Raw genomic sequence first — 23,387 nt, 5'->3', positions numbered from 1 at the left:
TGTGTGTGTGTTTAGGCATATTATAATGGCAGGCGGCCTGGAGCTTTTATACCCTGAACTTGAAGGCTCACAGACAGGACAAGTTGGTTTTTATTTTTTTTTACAACCACAACAGTCAAAAGCAGCTCTTAAGAGGCTCTGGGTTTGGCAGATGCAGAGACCGAGCAGAGAAATGACTTACCTTTGAAGTGTTGGGGGTGAAAGCGTGCAGGAGTGTGTGTACATTAACCCTTCACTCACCTGCCTCTGTCAGCCTATTCTGGGCTGCACTTGTGTAGTCATTTTGACAGCACTGCTGAGAATGAGTCAACATCTGTATGCTTTCCTTGATGTTTGAGTGAATGTCACAAATAGACATATTTCATATTTCACCCCAAATTCGATAGAAATGCATTTTACATAAAATGTTTTAAAGGAATAGTATGGCATTTTGCTGAACATTTACTAACCCTTATGCATTTCTTTCTTCATCAGAAAAGATTTGGAGAAATTTAGTACTGCATCACTTGCCCATCAGTGGATTCTCTGTGGTCAATGGGTGCCGTTAGAATTAGAGTTCATCAAAACATCACAGTAATCCACATGTAATTCGCACGTCAACAGTCCTTCAAATAACACCTTGTGAAGTGAATATTTTGTCAAGGCATTTTAACTTCTCATAAAAAAAAAAAAAAAATGATAACATGAAATTATGAAGTTCAATTACCTTAAACTGTCTTTCCCTCTCTTCCGAAGAAGCTGAGAAAATCTCCTCCTCCTCACACAAGCAGGCTTCTGTGTCCTTAGCTCCAAAGTTAGTCTGAGTTCTTCAAAGAAAAAGGGACATCAATAGTTTAAATAAAACATGAACATGTAATCATACTGTTGTAGCATTAATTAAAATGTGAAGTTAACAGGCAGGACACAACAGAAACATACATTTTCTAAAAATAATTCACATCAGTCTCAAAAGAATTAAGTTATCTTGTCTCTGGTTTTCAACATCTACAAAAACAGACATTATTTTAGTCTTCGTAAAAAAAAAAATGATGATGGAATTATGAAGTTTTACCGTCCTCTCTTCTGAAGAAGCTGAGAAAACCGCCTCCTCCTCACAAAAGCAGGCTTCTGCAAAACATTACTTTTTACAATTACCCCTTCAACAGCCTCGAAATAATTATGCTAGTCTTTATTACATAATGCTGTGTCCTTTAGGAAACTAACGTACATTCAGTTTAAACACGAAAAATAAGGCACAAATTAACATGTGTGTTACTGTAACCATAACTGTCTAATAACACCTCAAAAAGTGCAGATATTGTAAATTCTTATGTAAATATGACATAAGACCCTCACGGACGTTATATTAAAAGTACCTCTTCCGTTCAGTAAAAGAGGCCATTAAGACCTCCACTTCTCCATTTATGACATCAGAGGCGAAAACTGCGTCTGGAATGGAGATGCCCAAGTTTATTGTGACGTGCGTGCACTCCTTCACGTCCGCATTTCCAACCCAGCGCCACTGTGTTATGATCAAGACCAATTTTCAACCCAAACTTGGGTTATTAGAGTTTATATTTTCCTTTTTAGAAATGCATGACAAACAATATTTCAAGCATCATCGCCAGTCTTAAGTTCAGTTAAAAAGACAAATATTCATTCATATGGTTATTCTAAATACTAAAGCTCTAAAGTTAGGTTGGTATCAAAGTTATATTGTGGATTATTGTTGTTTTTGTCAGCTGATTGGACTCTAATTCTGATGGCACCCATTCACCGCATAACCTTGGATAACCTGGGGATGAGAACATTTTCAGAAAGTTTGCATGTATGTGTAAACTATTCCTTTAAGACAGTTGTATTAAGTTATTTAATTCTGAAAAATTCTGCCATCATGTATGGATACAATTTGACTTTAACTGGAAATGTACTCTTCAGTTTAAATATCTATTTTTTGAGTAGTGCTGTGAACTTTGGGTAGACAGTGAATTGATTCATTTCACGATTCATAGGTTTTTGATTCGATTCAAGAACGATTTTTGCTAATTTGCAAATGAAAATTAAATGTTACATTGGGGTGAGTTATAAATGTATAGTATTTTAATACTAGTGTATCATCATGAAAATCTTGTCAGTGCATAAAATTAAAGTACACTTCAAATTCAGTCCAAAACTGACTTCATTTTCCTCATGCATATTGCATTTATAATTTCTTTTGATCTTGGGGTGAAATGTGACTCACGACTCATTTTTGGTTACTCTGTGCTCATTAAAGTGTGAGTGTTTGTTATGATGTTGAGTGCTGATGGAGAGTGTCCTTTAGTCACAACAGGGGAAACGCATGAGACTTTCAGACGGGATGGTGGTGTGTATTGTGTCTGTTTTGGAACAGAGGTCTGACTGCTTTGGCTTAATACTGTGACGACCATCTCTTCCTCAGAAGGCAGAACTGTTAATTAAAAGCCCTCTGCTCAGACTGAACCATTCCATTTAGAGCCCTGACACCCCTGACAATCCTTGTGCTTAATTTATAGCTGTCCTATTAGCTGCCCGCTCTCAATTCTGCCTAAAAGGTACCTGGATTCCTCTGAAGCATACTATAGACGAATGTTATAGATGTGGTTTGGATCTCCCTTGGTCAGATTTGAATAGAAACAATATCCACTGACAGGATGTCTTTAAAACAAGGAATTTGAATATATCTCTGGCCATCTGACTGGTTTGTTTGCCATCCATTCAAAACAGACTTGTGAAACACACCCTTAGCAAAACCAGCCCTGTTTTTGTACCCTTCGAAATTCAAATGAGCGCCTTGAATGTGCATTTTTGGTTTGAAAGGAATGTAAAATTCTAGACAGTAAGGCTGCACGGTACGGGAAATACAAGACAAACACTGTGTCTTTTTTTATGTGATACATATTGCAATATGAAACATTGCATGAATTCTCACCAAATTAATTAAATAGCTGTATCTGGACATAATTAAGCATTCTAGAATGATTTGGATGATTTTGTTAGGGAGTGCATGAATATAACAGAAAGCTATAACAAATTATGGGTTGAATGATTTGGGTGGTGGGGTTTGGGGGGGGGGGGTATAAAAATTCACTTAAGTAAGAAAATAAATCTATTTCAACATACAATATTATTATTGTAATATTAAAAATGAGAAAAAAAAAACAAGAAATTGTGTAATTCTAATATTGTTGTAAATGAAAGGAGTATTTCATAAAAATATATATATAAATATATAAGTAAATATAAATATATAAATATATATATATATATATATAGTGTAACTGTAAAATTACAGTAAAAAAATTACATTTCATTATTTAAACATTAAGATAAATAAAAACATTCTATACTTCTGTATAAATGTAATATTAAACTTTTTAAATATTTAAAAATATTAAAAATATTTCCAGCTAGTTGCCAAGTCATCATTTCTCATTTTCTTTTAGTAACAAACTAAACTAAACTGAAATAAAAATGAATAAAATATGCTTTATATAGATTTTTATGTCTATATTATGGCTGGGACAACGCATCGAGGTCTTCGATGACGTTGACGCAAAAAATACGTTGACGCAAAATATGCGCATCGATTCGTCGACCTGTTTTTATTTCTCTAAAAAACGTTTGCAAAACGTTTACCTTATGTGCGCTGAATATACGCGATGGCCGGATCAACATTCTGTCCAACGTTATATAACCAATCCAGGGGTTTTTCTGCATTGATCTTTATTTTGGTGGCTGTCAAAGCCTTATTTGATCGGTGAGTGGTGCCTAACAGGGCGCGTACGAAAGAGAGCCCGGCTGCGCGCGCAGACTCACAGTCTTCAAACAACACGAGCGCTTCTTACTCTCTCTCTCTCCCTCGTGCATATTAATCAAAATCATTAGACACGATAGAAAAAGGGCGGAACGCCAAAGTTTCACGTGGAGCATTCGGATATATTTTTTCCCATGACAGGCTGCTGGCTCCCACTGTTAATTTTATTTTATTTTTTTTTGGAAAAGCACTCTCTGTATTAGCTTAAAGCCCTCAAGTTTACATTGGTTACTGTATTCTTTCAATTGCTCTAAACAAGTATTTTGGGTGACCTTTTTCAGATATGTAAATCAACATGTATAAATTGTCAGTAGCCAATTAATGGGGATATAATCGAAATCGAATCGGTCTGAAAAAATTAATCGTTAGATTAATCGATGCATCGAAAAATAATCGCTAGATTAACCGTTTAAAAAATAATCGTTTGTCCCAGCTCTAGTCTATATAGTACATTTTGTAGGCATAAATGAATAAAAATGACAAAAACACAACAAATTGTAAAGTAAAAAAAAAAAAAAAAAAGCTAGTATCACAGTGATACATGCTTCTAACTTACATGGCATTTAGCAGACACTTTTATCCAAAGCAACATTCAGGCTGTACTTTTTTTTACCAGCATGTTCCCTAGGAGTTGAACCCACAACCTTTCGCACTGCTAACACAATACTCTACCACTGAGCCACAGGAATTCACGCATGATATACATGAGGGTCATCCTCAAGAGGTTTCAGGTGACAGACCTGTAAACTAGCTTTAGCTTGCTACTCTGAACTGGACTCACGACATGAAGCACAGGCAAACGATTGCTTGACTCAGGCTTGAGTCAGTCAGTGTGGTGGCGAGAGGCCAGGAATGCCCCCACGCTGTGTGCAGTGGGCCGCTCAGGCATGACTGTCCTCAGGGCATCACCAACATTGTTTCGTGATCCTCCCGCTTGTTCTGGAGTCCTGCTAGCAGAGATGCTTTGGGGTTGAAGCAATAGAGAATATCCGGAAGTGTGATTGCTGATTGGGAGTGATGATGGACTGTAGGAAGTTGGGGAATGGATGGGTGGTAGTGGCTGTTTTGGCGTAATTATCTCGTCAACCATTTCCTCAGCACAACAAACACCACCCTGTTTTTGGCCCTGTCAGCGTACAGTTTGATTAGGAGCTCCAGTTTTTCTCCAGCTACGCCTAGCTGGACTGAGCACGATTGGTTCTTGGCTGATGCGGGAGGAAGTGGCAGCGGCATCTGCCATTACTGGAACCGTCCTCAATAGGAGAGCTCCCTGGATAATAGCATCCATTTATCTAAAGCAGGTTTTTGGCCTTCCTAAGTGGCTTCAAAGGGTGATTGAGTGTATTGTTATCCGGACTGAAATTACATTAACCAAAACCTCATTTCCACACTTCACTGCATAATTATACCACATCTAAGACTGGTATGTAATGCAGGTAAAGGCTCTGCTCTACCACGTTTACCGCAGTATTTTTGCTGCTGTCAGTGCCAAGGCCTGCTTCAAGTTATTTACATATAATGATAGAGAAACAAAAAAAACAGTTTCTGTTGGTTATGGTTGCCAAGGTATGTAAATGAGTTGGATTTTTAAATCGGAATTTAAAATGAGAATTATTTTAAAACACATTTTCTTTTTTGCTGGTTTGAGTAATATGTTTTTAATTGGGTTGTATGAATACACTAGTATTAAGTTACGATGCAAAATTCAAAAATAACAAATTGAGGCCTAAATTTGCAGAATTTGAAGCCTTTAAAACCATTAATTAGATTTTTTTTTTAATTAATTTATTTAGACAAAATCATGTTGAGTTTTAATGTCTGCCTTTTATTTACTTTTTTTATATTACAAGTGTTGAAAACAGTTGCGCTGCTTAAAATTTTTGTGGCCAAAGGGATGCCTTTTTTCACGATTCTTTGACAATATTTGAAATGGAAATATTTTGTAGTATTATAAATTTCATTACTTTTGATCAGTAAAATGCATCCTTGCTGAATAAATGTATTCATTTCTTTAAAAAAAAATCTTAGTGATCCCAAACTTTTTTAATAGTGGTGTACTATTACTGTCATAAAATAAACTTTTTCATCGTGAAATAAGATTTTGGTTACTCCACCCACCCTTAACCACATCCGTAAGACCATAAGAGTTTTGTGAAGCCTGTCTAGAATGCTAAGCATTTAAAGTCTAGTTTTCTGTGAAGTGACCCTCGATATTGCAACTGCAAGCGTGAAAGAGTGTGAGCGAGCTAAAGTGTCCGGCCACTCCACCTTGGGGCGTAACCCTGTGCTCGCACTGCCACTGTTATCAGTGTTCAACACATTCTCCTTCATCGTCATTCACACGCAAACACACACACGCTCCAGAGCCTGGGCAGATCTAGTAGCTGAGCCCAAGTTTTCGCTGGCAATGGGTCTAACAAGTGCTTGGGGCCTCCGTGAGGAAATTAACCATGCAGTTTCAAAGCCAAACAAGCCACAATCAGCCTCCAATGATAACTCATCTTGTAGTCTTTTTGCTTTTGCTGTCTCTCCTTTTCCCATGATGCACTAAAATGTTCCAGCACTGCAGACTGTGCCTGGTTCATGTATGCTGTCCCTTTTCTCTCCAAAGCTCTGTTGGCAATTTGGTATAGCCTTGGTGTGTTAACTGCTTAGTTGCACGCCAGACCTTTTGCAATTATTTGTGATTTATAATTAATATGTATTATTATACATATAAATTATACATTTTGAATCTTGAATCCTGTATTATTATTATTGATAATAATATTAATAATTTAAAAACATACATTATCATTATTATTATTACTACGTTAAATATAAATACAAATAATTATTGTAATTTTATTAGTAGTAGTAGCATTGACCAATATCAACAAAATAATAATAATAAAAATAAATTATTATTATTATTATTATTATTAAGAACAGATTAAAACAAAAAATATTGAACATTTAGGTAATTAGATATTAAAATATGTATTATTATTATTAACAATATATCACTTGTTGTTGTTATTATTATTATTATTATTATTATTATTAATAACACATTTTTATTGTAAGTTATTTCTATATTTAATTTGTTATTATTATTATTATATTGTTAAATAATAAGAATAATATAAATATATTTTATTGCTTAATAATAATGCCCTTTTGTTGTTTTCATTTTAAATATAATTTATATTATTCATGTATTATTATAATTAGTAATAGTATTAAAGGGACTCCAAAAAATGCAGTACCCTATTTTAAATAGATTTTTTTATATGTATATTTGTTTACAAAGCTTAAAGATTCATTTTATTTCAATCCAATATAATCAAAATGTGTCTATTTAAGGTTCATCTTAATTAAATGAACACTGTAAGTGACATTTTGTACTTCTCTCTGTAGTGTAACCTGTGCTTGCCCCCCCCCACCCCCACCTTCTTTCAACCTGAAAATCCTCTCCAAATCACCGCTGTTGTTAGGCTGCCATATGTTCATCTCTCTGATCCTATTTGAATGGGTTTACCTGAGGGGTTGAGAGGGGCTGGAGGATGGCATGTGGTTGGGGGCAGGGTGGTGTGGAATGTGCGGCTGGAGGGGCACATGCAGGACTTGCCCTTGGCCTGGCATGGTGTCCAGCCCATCGTAGGCATGCGAGTCCCACAGCAGAGCCCCTGGTTACTACAGCTTGACCGTGGCCCCTTGGACGTTCATCGGCACACACACACACACAGGAACACTGTGTATATGTAGTACAGCCAGAGGGGCCTGTAATTCAAAATCCGTCTAGTTCCACTAATGGGCTCATGGAGGTTTCAAGCTTCCGGCTGACTGTAGGAAAGGTCTAGATTGCTGGAGAACAGTTCTGATGATAAAAATAGAATAATAAGTCCATTATTATGACAGGCCATTTATGAGTCCGTTATAAGTAATAATTCACCTAAAAATGAAAATCTGTCATCATATACTTCTCTCATGTACTCTCTTTTATCATTCCATCTGACTTTCTTCTGTGGAGCACAAAAGGAGATGTATGGCACAATGTTCGTGCCGCTGTTTTTCTTCCATTAAAAAAGGATGAAAACTCTTCAAATGGCAATTGACTTGTGCACTAGACTTTTGAAGCCATATGACAGATTTGGTTCAGGAAAAAAAAGTTGCCTTTTTAAATTGTATTTTCATTGTATTGAAGAAGTCTGCATTTGTATTGCATTGAAATAATGTTTCTTGAGCAGCTAATCAGCATATTAGAATGATTTCTGAAGGATCATGTGACACGGAAGACTGAAGTAATGATGCTGAAAATTCTGCTTTGCCATCGCATGAATAAATGACACTTTATTTATTTATAAATTTTTTTCCTTTTTTTTTTATTGTGAGCGTATTTCACAATATTACTGCTTTCTTGTTTTTTTAATGCAGTCTTGGGGAGAAGAGCATGGAACCCCGTTTCCACCTAAAAAGAAAAAGTTAAAAGGCGACTTTTATCTCAAAATTGTGACTTTTTTTCTTGTAATCACGAGTTCACATCTCAAAATGATTTCTTCTTTCGAGATATAATCTCACAATTCTTAGGAAAAAAGTCAGAATTGGCATTTTATATCTTGCTGTTCTGACTTTATAACTTGCCTTTGCGAGTTGAGTCAGAATTGTGTGATGTAAACTTGCAATTCTGAGAAAAGTCTTTTTTTTTTTTTTCACCCAGAACTGGATTATATATCTCACAATATTGAGTTTATCATGCAATTCTGAGGAAAAAAGTTTGAATTGCCCGTTTGTGCCTCGATGCACTTTTCATGTGAAACTAAATATTGCATCAATTCTGACTAAGGTTTATGAGCAAAATAAGATTGCATGATGGGAAAACTTTATTTCATACTTATATTTTGCTATTTTGTTGTGCTGTAGCATACAGCACATGCTATAATCTCAGCCTCAGCATATTACCAGCTTTGAGAGATGAATGAAAGGTGGTTAAGTCGTTCTATGTAAAACAGCAGCAGTCACACTACAGGGAGCAGAGAAAGAGCCTCAAATGTAGCACTTTGTATTTAACGTCCTCAGAGAGTCACTGTGCATATGCTCACTCACTCTGCCTCCCTCCACACGAGCTTTGTTTTCTCATCCTCTGGGGTGCTTTGAAGGGAGATGAAATAAAATATTTGATTCTGGTTGGAAGGAACAAAACAAATAACACTGAGTATGGATTAGAGAAGCACTTTCATGTTTCCCTTACCGTTAATGCCCCCCCCCCCCAAATGAATACTTCCCCTAAATTTTCCAATGGCACCGAGCCCTCCCATTGTCCTCCGCTTTTTTTCAGTTGCCAAACCGGAGGGAGCACAAAAGAGTTGCACTATAATCCATTATCTGCCATCTTCCCCTTGGGCCTCCACCGTCTCCGTCTGATCGATTCTGACAGTGCCACTGTCGTGTGTGTGTGTGTGTGTGTGTGTGTGTGTGTGTGAGACAGTGTGTGTTTGTCTGTCTGGGTGTGTTTTGTGTGTTCTGTATCTTTGTTTTCATTTAGCATTCAAAATGAAAACATAGAAGAATAACCAGAAGAGGAATCAATAATGTTCTTCATTTTACTGATTTAACATTGAATATTGTTACATTAGTGATATGCCAATTTGGGATGCAAAATATATTGGTAGCATATTGGTTACTGGCTGATTATTATATCATTTATTTTATTTATTAAAATATATATTAGCATCTGAAAATTAGTTTCACCCAATATTGGATATACTGTATATTGACTTAATTATGCATGGATTGCTTCTTATATTTTAATGTTTTGATTACTTTGCCATCATCTAATGCTCACTTAAAGTTAACTAAAACAAAGCACTAATCATTTAATAACTGCTTTAATAAATAAAAAATCTTGAGCAAATCCCAAAATTATTATTTATTATTATTTTTTTGGTTAAACAGCACTCATTCATTTATTAAATGCTACTATCTTGCATTTTGCATTTAAATAAAGTCGTAAGAGTTTGAAACAAGATGAATTGTAGTATATTTTATATATATAAACTGTTCAAAAATATGATTTAAAAATAATACTTTTATTCATCAAGGATGCATTAAATTGATCAAAAGTGACAATAAAGACATTTATCATGTTAAATCTGTTTTTAAAATAAATGATGAATGTTTCTTTAGCAGCAAATCAGCACATTAGAATAATTTCTGAAGGATCATGTGACACTGAAGACTGTAAAGATGATGAAAATTCATAAAGAAAGCCCTAATCATTTAATAACACTGCTAAATAGAATCTTAAGCAAATCCCAAAATTATTTGCCTTCATCTGTTATCTTCCATTTTTTCAGATAACATTTTCATAGTCACAGTTGAACTAATATATTGACTCAGTTGAAACTCAATTTTGCATAATTGAATTATGATTAATTGTTTCAAAAGGGCATATGAGCTAAATAAATTTTTTCTCTGCCAGTTTATAAAATGACACTGTTAACGTGTTTTCAGAAAGGGCATTTTTGTATTCCTCACATTCTGTACTTCTGCCATCTCAGATGCACTCATGTTTGTAGCTTATACAAATATAAACCTGAAAACACCATATGTTGATTAACTTAAACAGTCATTTAGCATGGTTTAATACTTTAATTATTTCCAGACGTTTATCCCACAATTAACTGAAAATATATTCCAAGAGAACCAAAATGATTCACAAGAAGCATTTTTAAGCCGGTTTTTCTTTGAGAATAGTGTACAGACTCTTCTTCACCATTTCACTGCTTCCCTTTGGTGTTTTAAAGGACAAATTCTGTGGTTTCATTTAGCTGATTGCAGGTTGCAAACTATCTTATTTTTCTTTCTTTCATTAATTCCCTCTGCCTTTTTTCCCCTTTTTATGTTTTATTCTATTCCTCCTTTTTTCATTTGAGCAATAAAGGAAGGAGGATTGTTTCTGTAACATTTACAGCTCTAATACCATTCTGTAGTTGTGTGCAATCTCTCTTTATACTGGCTGAACGGGCCTCTGGAACAACAGAGTAAAGATGAATCAGAGGCTGGGTGCTTCTCGTTGCCCCACAGGCTTCTGTCACGCACACAGTACACTAACACATCAGTGATGCACAGGCCAGGAGAACTCAGAGCTGCCACATGTAGATAATACAAACTTTACTGTATTATTAGACTGAGATGTGTTTTAACTAGATAATAACATAGTTTAAATTTTTATGCAATATACATTAAAATATGGACATATATGGAAAAATTTATATTTATGCGATGTATTATTATTATTATTATTTTTTTTTTTACATTTAGAAATGTATTTTTTTTACATTTAGAAATGTAAATGTAAATGTAAATATCAAATAAATAAAGAAAAGCACATTCATTTAGAAAATAGATGCAAATCAAGTAGGGATGGGCATTCGATTAAATTTTCTTAGTCGATCGTCGGGAGAATTAACGATCGACTATCGATTAATCATTAATATTTTTATAATTATTTAATTTTTATAATAAAAAAATGCAATGAATACAAAAATACAGCGTGTTTTTCCTCGGTGAGACCTTTATTACAAGATCAACTTGTGGCAGACAGTTAAACTACGTTCAGGCAAACCGAACATATATCCGCGTGCATATGCAGTGCTCTAAAGCAGCGGAACCTGCAGCTGCTAGCAGGCGTTCTTAACCCTTTCGAGTCGATTAACGCATATATGCGTTTTGAGTCTGAATAAAGTGCTTCATTCTTTTTTCTGAGGAAATCCATTTCTCAAATCATCAACCACATCACATCTTTTTGGGGTGAATTATGTCTTAGTCCTCTCATCGCGAAGCAAACAGTAAAATAAAATAAAAACTTGAAGAACAGTCTCGCTGCCTTTTCTTCTGTGTGGGCGTATTCAAGCGCGCGCTTCAGTTTGAATCTGAATAGCGCGTTCAGCGCGGGGGCGTGGTCACATTAAATATAATGAAGGAAGATATGAAAAACAGACATTGCGTTGTTTTCATATGGATTACTTTATCTCAGAATATTTGTTTTTCGGAAGCACTTGTTTAGTTTAAAAGTAGACATTCCAGGCTTTCTATAGATATCTCTCTCATGTCTCTTCGTTGAGTATTCACGGAGTTACGGTTCATTTTAATGAAATGTTTGTACATGACGACCAGCGGAGACAAAGACTGTAGACAGAGCCTCATGAAAATTTGCCGGGATGCACAGGTACATCATTTGAGCCGTGGCCGTGTTGTACTTAAACACGGTATCGCAATGTTTGCAGTTAACTAGTTCGCTTTTTAAATCAAAATGGCCCCACGCCACACTTCGCCGTGACATCTTCATGATTATTCTTTGAAATCAAAACGGAAGATCACAGATAACCGAGTAGGGTGTCAAATATTGCCCCATGGTGGTAAAATATTTAATTGCTGCCACACAGTGAAATTCATTTAATTGCTTGAAGACTCGCACTACGCAACGCAACCTGCATTAGATTAAAAAAAATGCTTTAGATTAATCGATAACAAATTAACATGATCGAGGAAAATCTTAACGATCAATTATCGATCGTCGATTAATCATGCCCATCCCTAAAATCAAGTCAAAAGTGCTTTTTTCATGTGTCTGATAGCAATATCATGTAAAATTCAGGAATTAAAAAGAAAACAGAACAAAAGCAATCAAATGTAGAACAAAACTACCTAAATAACTGCTGTAGTCTCCACTGCATGATTATTTGCTATAACACATTGCTGATTTGATGCTCAGATTGACTGGGAAGCAGGTCTGTAATTAGAATTAGCTCTGCAGTTTCTTTTTTTTTTTTTTTAGGCCTAGCTTTGTTCATGTTTGATTGTCTTATTAAACCTACAACAGTTATCCACCTAAAACCATAAGCGGTTGTCTGGTTTTCTTGTCAATATTGTGTTATGATTAGTATTAAAAGCATAATGTACAGTGGCAGGTTTATTATGCTGTATTTATACCTAATGCACTGATCCAATCATTTAACACCCTTTTTTTTGAGTAGTGGGATGCATTTGATTGGAATTATTTTGTGATATCTTCAACTGTATTGTACTTCACTGTAAACATAATAACAGTACCCCATGTTTGATTATGAGGAAGTTTTTTCATGGACAGACAGCTGTGGAAATGCGATGGGGACTACAAGTAAAACAAAAGTACTTCAAATCTCTTTGGGTGAAAGCATCTGCTTTAAATTACTCATATTTTAGATGTAAAAAAAGTCTCTAGACCGATGGCATCACAAACCACCAGTTCCTCGCAAGACAGACATGGTTAATCAGAACACATCCCACTAGACATTTTGTCGCGTTGTGGTTATTTGAGGTTGAAATGCGTAAATGTACTGAAAGTATATTTTGTGTCAGTGTTTTTATTTTTGTTTGTTTTAGTTTTTTTAGCGGTTAGGCAACATGTTTTTGCAGGCACGTTAAGCCGTAGTGCTCATGTTAGAAAAGCAGGCTTGAATCCAGCCTGCAACGTGTCATATTTTCCTCTTTCTCTACTGTAAAGTAAATTAAATCAACCAAATTAGGACGTTAGATTGAAAACTGTTACCCACAAATAATTGATGCTTATTTCTAGAACATTTGATTCGAGTCTGTTTGAGAAGCCTGTGAGAGAGAATAAATAACTCTTCAATAATCCCATCTTCTCATTTCTCATTGCTTTGATGTGACTCGCTTCTTTTTAATATTCTGTATCTGCCACCTAAATTACCTCTTTAATCTGATTTATGGGCAGATTAGATTTGAGAAAGTGAGTCTGTGAGCACGACTAAATGTTTTTTTTTTCTTCTGTTCTTCTTTCCCCTCTCTCTCTTCTATTGGGCGTGCTCGAATCGTTATGTCTCTCTAACACTTTTAATTTCCCAAATAACTAGGCCATTGACCTAAATCTACTGCCAGCCAGCGAATGATTTGTCAAAGCCAAAAGCTGCATTCTAAAACCCCTAAATAACAAGGATTGTGGGACAGATGCACTGATGTGTGTGCGATCTGGTTATCACACATCTGTGTGTGGGTCCTCGGCTCATTCAGATCTGCAGCAGGTCTGTTTCTCTTTCTCTTAGAGTCAAACTGACATTTGAAAGGCTGGCATTATAGAAAGATGCTAGGATATTCAGATTGTGTGTAATTGGGTAGCAAGTGTCAATGTGACATGCCGTACTTCCTCTAAAGCTATTTTAAGCTATTCTTCAATTCATTGTATGGTTATTGGACATGCAGTTATGTGAATTTCTAATGATGAGGTTCCAAGACATCCCTAGTTCCTCTATCTGTCCAACATAGACGTTTCTGCTTTTTTTTTGATAGATAGATAGATACAGTAGATAGAGGCAGGTCTTTATTTGCTCACATTTGGGGCTAAAAGGATGTTTTACCTCCGTTTTCAGTAGAAGAAGCAGAATCAGAAACAGAATCAGAATGAGCTTTATTTATAGAAGCTAAAGTTGTTAAGTTGCAGTGTGAGGAGGGTAAAGTTTGACACTTGCTCCTTGTTCTGAGCGCTGGTGGAAGTGTGTCTCGCGAATCGTGCAGGGACTTCAGATGGTCTGACATGATGTGCTGCTGCCTTTTTGATTCATTATGCAGGCATATGCTAATCCTTGCTAGGCTAATTCAAACACAACCTTCAGACCCCATCCAACTCAAGGGGCCGGCGTATTAAACAGTCAACGTGCGTAACGACTCTGACGCAAACCCTGACTGACGGGCCCTTCGCTCCCCTCGTCACCCCTACTGACAGGAAGTGTACATCAGCGACTCTGACGCCATGTTTTATTTTGAGGTTGAGGGGGAAGAATCTGTGCGGAGGGCTGGAAAAGAGGCCGGGATCTGTAGATTAATTAGGAACATCAAAGTGGCTGGGGACGGAGAGCTGTGTGGCACTGCCAAAAACCCTACAATCACTCTATCCTCCCAGGGCCCACAATGAAAAAGCCAGATTCTCTTAGCGCTTTTCCTCTGCGACTGCAAAAAAGGCAGTGTATCATAAATCAACAATGTCTGGTTCCTCATCAAAATGTTGCCCATGAAGTATTCAGTCTGTGATTTCCTGAGTGTGTGCACTTGAAACGGCGTCTGTCATCTTTCGACATGCGAGAATCCATTAAGTATTAATGCAGTTAAGTAAGCAGTTAATTGTCAAGTGCCACTGAATGTGTTTTATCCCTGCCTGCTTTTAGCTCTCAGGGCTCAACGGTGAAAAAAGCCATAGGACCGGTGTGAGAGAATTTCAGGTCAGCTGAATGAATGGTCACGATAGGGCGAGAGTTGATTGTGTTTTATCATGTGTTTTAACTTAAATCCATTTAAACATTTGGCTTTCATTTGAAGTGAAAGTCCATGGATTGATCTGGTAAATGTTTTTGCAATGCTAATATGACATTTTAATTTTCATTTTGTTGCTCAACAAGTATAAAATATTGTGTGTGTGTATGTGGCAATATATACTACCATTCCAAGGTTTAGGGTTGGTAAGATTTTGAAAGAAGTATTTTATGAAGACTAGAGGGCTACAGTTAATGGATTTTTTAAAAAAAAATCAGTAAACCCATAATTTAAAAAAAAAAAGTGTTTTCTTTTAATATTTTTCTAGATGTCATTTATTCATGTGATGACAAAGCTGAATTTTCAGCATCATAACTCATTATTAGTGTCACGTGATCCTTCAGAAATAATTTTAATGTGTTGATTTGCTGCTCAAGAACCATTATTATTAACAGTGGAGAAAAATAATTGTAAATGTTTACCGTATTTTCCGGACTATAAGTCGCACTTTATTTCATAGTTTGGCTGGTCCTGCGACTTATAGTCAGGTGCGACTTATTTATCAAAATCAATTTGACATGTACCGAGAGAAATGAACCAAGAGAAATGAACCAAGAGAAAACATTACCGTCTACAGCCGCAAGAGGGCGCTCTATACTGCTCAGTGCTCCTGTAGTCTACACTGAAAACATAAAGGCGCCCTCTCGCGGCTGTAGACGGTAATGTTTTCTCTTGGTTCTTGGTTCTAAATAAATGCGACTTATACTCAGGTGCGACTTATAGTCCGAAAATATAATTATAAATAATAATAATGCTGCATAATAATTTTGTGTGAATTATAATATTTTTTCAGGATTCTTTGATGAATAAAAAGCTCCAAAAAAAAACAAACAAACATAAAAACAGCATTTATTTTGGAATACATTTTTTTTGCAACATTATAAATTTGTTACTTTCACTTTTGAACATTTGAATGCATCCGTGCTGAATAAACGAATTAATTTCTTTAAAAAAAAAAAAAATCGTATTGACCTCAAACTCTTGATAGTAGCTAGACTACAGTATATATATTTAATTTGTTATAATTTTTAATTAGTTTAAAACGTTATAATTGTAATAAATTGAAATGTATCCGTTTACAGTGTATATTTTGGTTGCTATTGGATATTTTATATTTTTAAGGATTAATATATTAGAAATGTGGCTGTGGAATAGAAAAAAAAAAAAAGAGGGAATTATTGATATTGTTTTAGTCCTGTTTAGCAGAGACTGTTCATTTGTTGAACAAGGTTTTGTTTTAGTATTGATGCCAAAATACAAGATGCTGAGAAACTTTTGGTATCCGTTATTAATTCAACCCCATAACAGTCATCTCTTCTTCATTTTGAGGGATGGTTTAAGATCCATGGCTGACTTCAGCCTACATAGATTTACAGCCTACATCAAACTACAACTTCAGTGCTTCATTGTTTGTGGCCTGCATTGCTTTTGAAATGAGTTCTTAACAGTAGACATCTGTAAAATATGTTGTTATGAAGTCTGAAGTGGCATCTTGAATGCACAGAACACACAGCATTATTTTTCTGAAGAGTTGTTCTGTGGGCAATTTTAGTAGCAGTCTATACTCCGAATCTGTTTGCAGTTTACAGCGAGAGCTTGTATTCTTTCAAAGCACTGAGCAATTTACCAAACACTTAGAGGACAGTTCCTTTAGCGACTGGGTAAACTAACACAAAGTTTTTCAAATCTGAATTGGCCTGTATTTGTCGTCTTGAAACTGTTAAATAAGCCTCGGAAAAATACATCCTCTCGCCAGCACCCTGAAATCTTGTTTGCTCTCTAAAAATACTCTTTTTTTTATTTTTTTTTCAAACATGCCATTGTCCCCCAGTGCCAAAGCGAATATGGTCGATGATGAATTATTAACGACTGAGGAAAAATGGCTGGCCTCAGATTACAAGCTGATCTCTATAGGTTTCACACAGTTCAGAACGCCCAACCCACAGAAAAACACTCCACCAGAGAAAGCCTTTTTATCACGAGATACACTTCAGCAGGAATTACCCACTTATTACATGGCTCTCCTTCTCCTGGTTTAGGGGCAGATTTTCATCAGCGCATTGTTGTATCCACTAACTGGTATTATATTGATACAAAACACGGCAATCTGTATGTGATACGGATCTGCATGTGTTAGCCAAGCAGAATCAATAGCCTTTGAGACTAGAACAAACCTTCAAGGTGTGAGTCTCGGCTACACAAAGTGGATTCGGCTCTTGTAGTATTCATGAGATGATCTGTTTTTTTTGTCTTATGGATTTTCGCTTGCAGAATTCACCTTGAGTTTGAGCTTTGCACTTGAGAGGTTCTTCTACGTTTCTTAGACCGGCTTTACAAGTTCTTATCTCCACGTAAACAGCATAATTATATAATTACACAGTACAGTGAGATTGCATGTTATTATGTGTGTCAATGAATGCGGTGAAAGATACCTTTGTTCAGAAGTACATTGTACAGTGAATGGAATGGTCAAGACCTTGAATTGATATGAACTGGCTGACTTGATGAGAAAGTCCTTAATATCTATTAATATTAACAAAATGGAACAGAAAACAACAATCTCAAAAGATGATGTAAACGCTGAATTGTTTTGAACTTGATTGGCTGCTTTAAACGAACAGCGCTGACAGCAGAAGAAAAAAGAAATGTGGGAGAGAGCCATTTCATACTTCCAGATTCATATACAGTAACTACTCTTTAGTCCCAAAGGGTTTATCCTGTAGTCAGCTAGACCTTAAATCAACCTCTACATTACTTTTCGGAACGTCAAGCAAAAGAGCCATTTTTGTTTCCGAGGACATTTTCATGTGCTCTTGGAGAGAGAAAAGCCATGTTTGAAGTGCTCAGATAATCTTTTCCCTTTCGGAAAGGCTTTTCATCTTTGAATAGCCAATGATTAAAAGCAGAGGGAAAGAGAGTGAGAAATAGATGGAGCGATAGATGCGGAGTGAGAGTGAGGCGTATCTTTCTATTTTAGACGCTTCGCTCTGCGGTCTCCAGGAAGTAGGTTCTGTGTGTGAGTCCTGAAGAGCGCTCGGGGAGCTCGGGTCCAGGCGTCAGTCGGGCTCACGTGGCTGTGTTGTCCTTATTTTTCTGGCACCTGGAAATGGTGGAGGGAGGGATTTTGAGGCAAGGCTGCTGACAAAGCTTTAATGAGTCCAATTAGATGAGTCTCTCTCATGTATGTCTGGGAACTAAGCTTAGACAGATACAAAATCACGGAACTAATTAACTAACTAACAAATGATTCATATTTAATTCTTAAATGCAAAACATTCAATGGAAGTGTTGCCACTAGCATCAAAACGGCTCGTTTGCAAACACATAGATAGTCCCGCCCCTAAAGCTACGCCATTGGTCGAGTTAGTGTTGCTGTGACAGGCTGGTTGGGATGTGGGAATAAACTCCATCCTTGTTGTCCCTCGATAACTTCCTGTGCAAATCTATTGCGTTGTCTGTCACATTTACATTCATTTCATATATATCTATACAAGACTGTCTTTCTTTATTGCTCTATTTTCCAAGAAACTTATCTTCATTTCCTGCTGTAGCTTTTGTTTTGATACTGTGGAGAGATGGCAGTACTGTAGCGATTGCCTTTTTATCAAAGAAACATCTCTTTCTCTCTCTCTCTCTCTCTCTCTCTCTCTCTCTCTCTCTCTCTCTCTCTCTCCTCCCCCTCTCCCTCGTGCTGTTGTCTAATCCAGCTTGTGAATCACATGCCGTGACCAGACGTGTGTGTGCGAGAGTGTTTGTGTGCATGGTGCCGACCCAAGAGAGCTTTTTCTCCGTTAATCATTCATTTGCCCGATCAGTGTTTCCTCAGACCCTAAATAAACACCTCATTTATTTTTTAATCCCTAATATATATCTCTCACTAGCTGCTCTGTTCCACTTTGTCTTATTTTCCTACCACATACATTGCTCCAAGTAAACATATCAAGCACTCTGTGTGCCATTATAATGGTTAAAAAGCAAAAGTGTGTGTGTGTTTGCGTGAGCATGAATTGTTTTTAAGTCTGAATGTTCCGTTTCGTTTTAGGTGAGATGTACAGGGACACACTTATTTGTGTACATTGATCACACCTCTGAGGTTTACCAGCCACATTGGAGATAATTATTATGAGACCAAAACAGCTAAAGCATTCTATGTTATGAAAATCTTATACGTACATTATATATGACTCATCTGTGTATTGTTTTGAGACTTACTGTGCACTTTATAGTTTGCATAAATGCACGCAAGCTCTGTTTTATAATCATGGATGTTATCAGTTCAAGAGAGAAAATGTCTTTTCATGTGTAGTCAGTACATAAAAATGAACAGTCAAACTGGTATAGTGTTGCACAGCGGCGAGTTGAAATGACACGTTATGCTCGGGAAATGATAGCTACATTTTTGTAATTTGTTTAACATTGCTGTGGAAAATGTGTTACTGTTCAGGGAAGAAGGTGAGGCACTTATACCAATTGGCATCTCTCATTAAGGACACATCAAGCTTTTCATAGCACCGGCAACATTCAAGACCATTACTGAGGGCCCTTTAGCGCTTGCCTTTTTATCAACAAGTCATCTCTCACTTGATCTTCTCTTCTTCTTTTTGTGTCAAAATTAATCAAAATATATTATAAAATTGCAGATTAGTTCTGGCAGATGTTACAAATATACACAATGTGTTCGAAAAGTTTTTGCTGACAATTTTTTTTTTTACACTACAGTATGACTATCAGTTATTTTAATGCACTTTTTTATTTATAATAACAAGTTTCCATGTCTTGAGATTAATTTTGCGATCCCTTCTTCAATCGTGACAAAGTACTAGTTTTAGAATTGATAGATTCAAGACTTTGATTAATTATGAATCACTTCAAACTGCTTCAATGAACTAATTCAAAATGGTTCATTTGTCATCAAAAACCAATGTGGATAAATTGAAAAACACAATCATATACATACACTACTGTTCAAAAGTTTGGGGTCAGACAGTTTCTTAAAAAAAAAAAGAAGAATGTGTAAGGATGCATGAAATCAAAATGTGACAGTGTAGACATTTATAATTTGAAAAAAGCTTTTTTATTTAAAATTAAATGTTACTTTTGAACTTTCTATTCACCATAGAATCCCCCAAAAAAGTTTCAAATATATTTCACAAATATATTACACAGCACAATTGTTTCAACAATGGTAGTAATAAGAAATGATTTCTGAAGGATCATTTCAAACTCAAAACTAGAATAATAGCTGCTAAAAATGTATCTTACCCAACACAAAAATAAATGACTTTTTTAAATATACGATAATAGAAAATGTGCAGAAAAAAAAAAAGAAAGAAAAAAAGTGTAACACAGTTCGTAAGTCGAGAATTAGGAGGCGGTAACCAACGAACATTTAAATCAAACTTTTATAACAAAATAAACTCAAAACAGCGCAACAGCCCCTCTCGGATGACTGCCGCTCACAGACAAAACCAAAACACAAAATAAAAACCAGGCTTGGTCCTCTCTCGTCCTTCATTCTCGTAACTTCTCTTTTTATCCTTCCGGATCTCCTCCATGGGACTCGAGACTGGTGAATGTCGCTCATTTCCAATTACTCCACTGGCCTCGACTCGTTCCCACGGCTCTTGATTTGAAAAAAAAATCATGTTTTTACATGATTCCAAATAATCTCAGTCAAACTGCACTTGGTGTTATTTTAATTAGGTTAAAAAAGAACTAAAACTTACTGCTAACTGACACAACAAAACAAAACAAAAAAACATGATAAAGTGGAGTTATCTGTTTTTGCAAAGAAACTTCATATTTTAAATTCTATTTATTTTGAATTCAATAAATGCAGCCTTATTGAGCGCAATACATTTTCTCTCAAAACTATAAATCTTTTGAATGCTAATGTATATATTGATAATTTTTGGTTTGAATGTAGACATTTATTGGTATATCGCCCTGCCTAATGGCTTATTTCTCATCTGTTCTCCTCAGGTCAGTGACAGACCCCAGAGATGGCAAACGCGTGGCCCTCAAAAAGATGCCCAATGTCTTCCAAAACCTTGTGTCCTGCAAGAGGGTTTTCCGCGAGCTGAAGATGCTTTGTTTCTTCAAGCACGACAATGTGAGCTTCCCACCATCCCCTACTGTTTTGTTTTTAATCAGTTAGTGTTACCTAACTCTCGCTATCTACGTGCTGTCCCCACGGTGCCATTAGCGGGAGCCTGGCTAGCTCTTGTTGTCCCTGGGCTGCTGGTGCCTGGGAAACGAATGTCATATGAAGGCTGGTGTCAGTGCCCACGTTCTCTGGCGTCAAAGCTGACCTCTGGCACTCTGTCTTTGTTTCTCCACAGGTGCTGTCAGCTCTGGATATTCTGCAGCCTCCACACATCGACTACTTTGAGGAAATGTATCCTAAACAGAAAGCTAATCTACCAGGTGATGTCAAATGAAGGGATTTTGATCCCCAAAAGTTTAGATTTTTCAAAAATTTTATCAAAAATAAACATTAAGGCTGATGTGGGAATTATAGGCTGAGTCTGGAATCCACAATGTGATAATAATCTAAAGAGCATCTTCAAGAACATCTAACGTCTGACATCTGACCCTCACAAATTTGCACATTTGATTTTAAACTAAAATATTTTTTATAGAATTAATTTTTAAAGGTCCAGATTAGACATACTTTTTGTTGGTCCAAAAATGTTGTTATTAATATTATTATTATACTGAAAATATACTAAGATGCTAAAACACCAGATCATGAGCTGCTCATGTATAAAAGAAGACAGTGCTACCCCGATTCACTGTGAAACACACATTGCATATATTTATTTAATTAAATTATATTTCAGCTTTTGCAATTTGATAATCACACCTAACCAGTTTGGATTCATTTCACTTAATCGTACAGTTAATCACACACATTTATTTCTTCTACATTTTTCAGAATCCTCAAGCTTTCTGTTTATTTACAGGTTTAAACGGCATTTTAAATCCAGATTTTCTTTGCGGTTTTTAAACCTTGAAAGCTTGGAGCTTGAAAACAATTAAAGAATTGTTAGTAGCAGTATGAAACAATAGCTTGTAGATTTCAGAGCTTCTGCGTCAAAAGGGCATCTGAGGCCTTGTTTTAAAGTCTTATATTGCTGCACAAATGCTTTTTATGTGCCTTTTGTGGTTTCTAAAGTGGGATCAAGCTGAACATTATATTTAGAGAGGTGATGACTTGCCTCATGCTGTGCTTGAATGTTTTTGATGGCAAGGAAGGATCCAGTTGTACTTATGGGAACTAGTATGCCATCCACAATATCGACAAAACTGTTCCGTCTTGCTCTTTGATTATCACAGGTTAAAAGGGGTCTTCTTTTCTCCTCATTTCTCTTTCTATCTCCTAATGGTTTTGTTCTAATAGTGGAATATCGGGATGACGTTTCAGATGGATTTCAGAAAAAGCTGATATGTTATTTTTAAAATTAAAAATTAAAATTAAATTAAATTTATGCATTTAGCAGACACTTTTATCCAAAGCGACTTACAGTGCATTCAGGCTATCAGTTTTTACATATCATGTGTTCCCGGGGAATCGAACCCCCAACCTTGCGCAGTGCTCTACCAGTTGAGCTACAGGAACACTGTATTTAAGTATTTATGTAACATTTTTAAGGCCTTTTCTTTCCCCTGATATTTCCTGGATGTGGTCTGCAGGATGCTAAAGGCATCCCCAGCTTCTTCATTTGGTTTATAATTTAATCAGAGGAATTACACGCTTTCCTCATTTACCGCTCTTGCCCGGTCACCCGATATGCACTCTGTAAGCCACTTTTCTAGCAGTAATTTCTCCATCAAATACCAAGAGGCGTTCTATGATTTGAACTGGACAGTCTTCCTCTTAAATTAGCTAGAATTTTAGCTCTTCAAAATCAGGAACAAAAAGCTTTTGTGTTGATTAACTGGGAGATTTTGTATTTTTAGACGTTTCTCATGCAGCGTGAGCAGTAAACGTATAACCGTATAACCTTAGTAAACAATGCTGTGTGCATGTAAAGAAAGGGTAAATGTGCAAGGCAACATACATTTTAACCCCCTACAGTTATTGATTTTTATGGCTATGAGAGTGCTTAGAGATGTAATGCACATTCAGGCATAGTGCATGCTTACATTTCTCCAATTTGGCACCAGAATTAAAGGGGACACGTTGAAGGAAATAGGATTAATTTAACATGTATGCAAAAATAAC

At 36.1% G+C, this 23,387-nt stretch overlaps 1 protein-coding gene and 1 long non-coding RNA gene across 2 annotated transcripts in view; one reads left to right on the top strand and one right to left on the bottom strand.

Annotated features, from left to right (window-relative positions):
- Positions 1-81: 81 nt before the first annotated feature.
- On the bottom strand, positions 82-2,327 carry LOC113075409 (uncharacterized). Its single transcript, XR_003280929.1, has 3 exons — positions 1,356-2,327; positions 1,052-1,107; positions 82-806 (listed from the first exon to the last, which is right to left on the bottom strand). It is a non-coding gene; the product is annotated as an uncharacterized LOC113075409 (long non-coding RNA).
- Positions 2,328-9,051: 6,724 nt separating this feature from the next.
- The window catches only part of LOC113075408 (serine/threonine-protein kinase NLK-like), a 50,303-nt gene continuing 35,967 nt past the window's right edge, over positions 9,052-23,387 (top strand). The window contains exons 1-3 of the mRNA XM_026248126.1: positions 9,052-9,242; positions 21,143-21,272; positions 21,502-21,557. Of these exons, the coding sequence (XP_026103911.1) occupies positions 9,067-9,242; positions 21,143-21,272; positions 21,502-21,557 (362 nt within the window). The 5' untranslated portion in view covers positions 9,052-9,066. The remainder of the gene's footprint in view (positions 9,243-21,142; positions 21,273-21,501; positions 21,558-23,387) is intronic.

The sequence above is a fragment of the Carassius auratus genome, unplaced genomic scaffold (assembly GCF_003368295.1).
Source record: "Carassius auratus strain Wakin unplaced genomic scaffold, ASM336829v1 scaf_tig00017027, whole genome shotgun sequence".
NCBI classification, from domain to species: domain Eukaryota; kingdom Metazoa; phylum Chordata; class Actinopteri; order Cypriniformes; family Cyprinidae; genus Carassius; species Carassius auratus.
The sequence above is the reverse complement of the archived record's forward strand: the minus strand, read 5'-3'. Positions and strand labels throughout refer to the sequence as shown.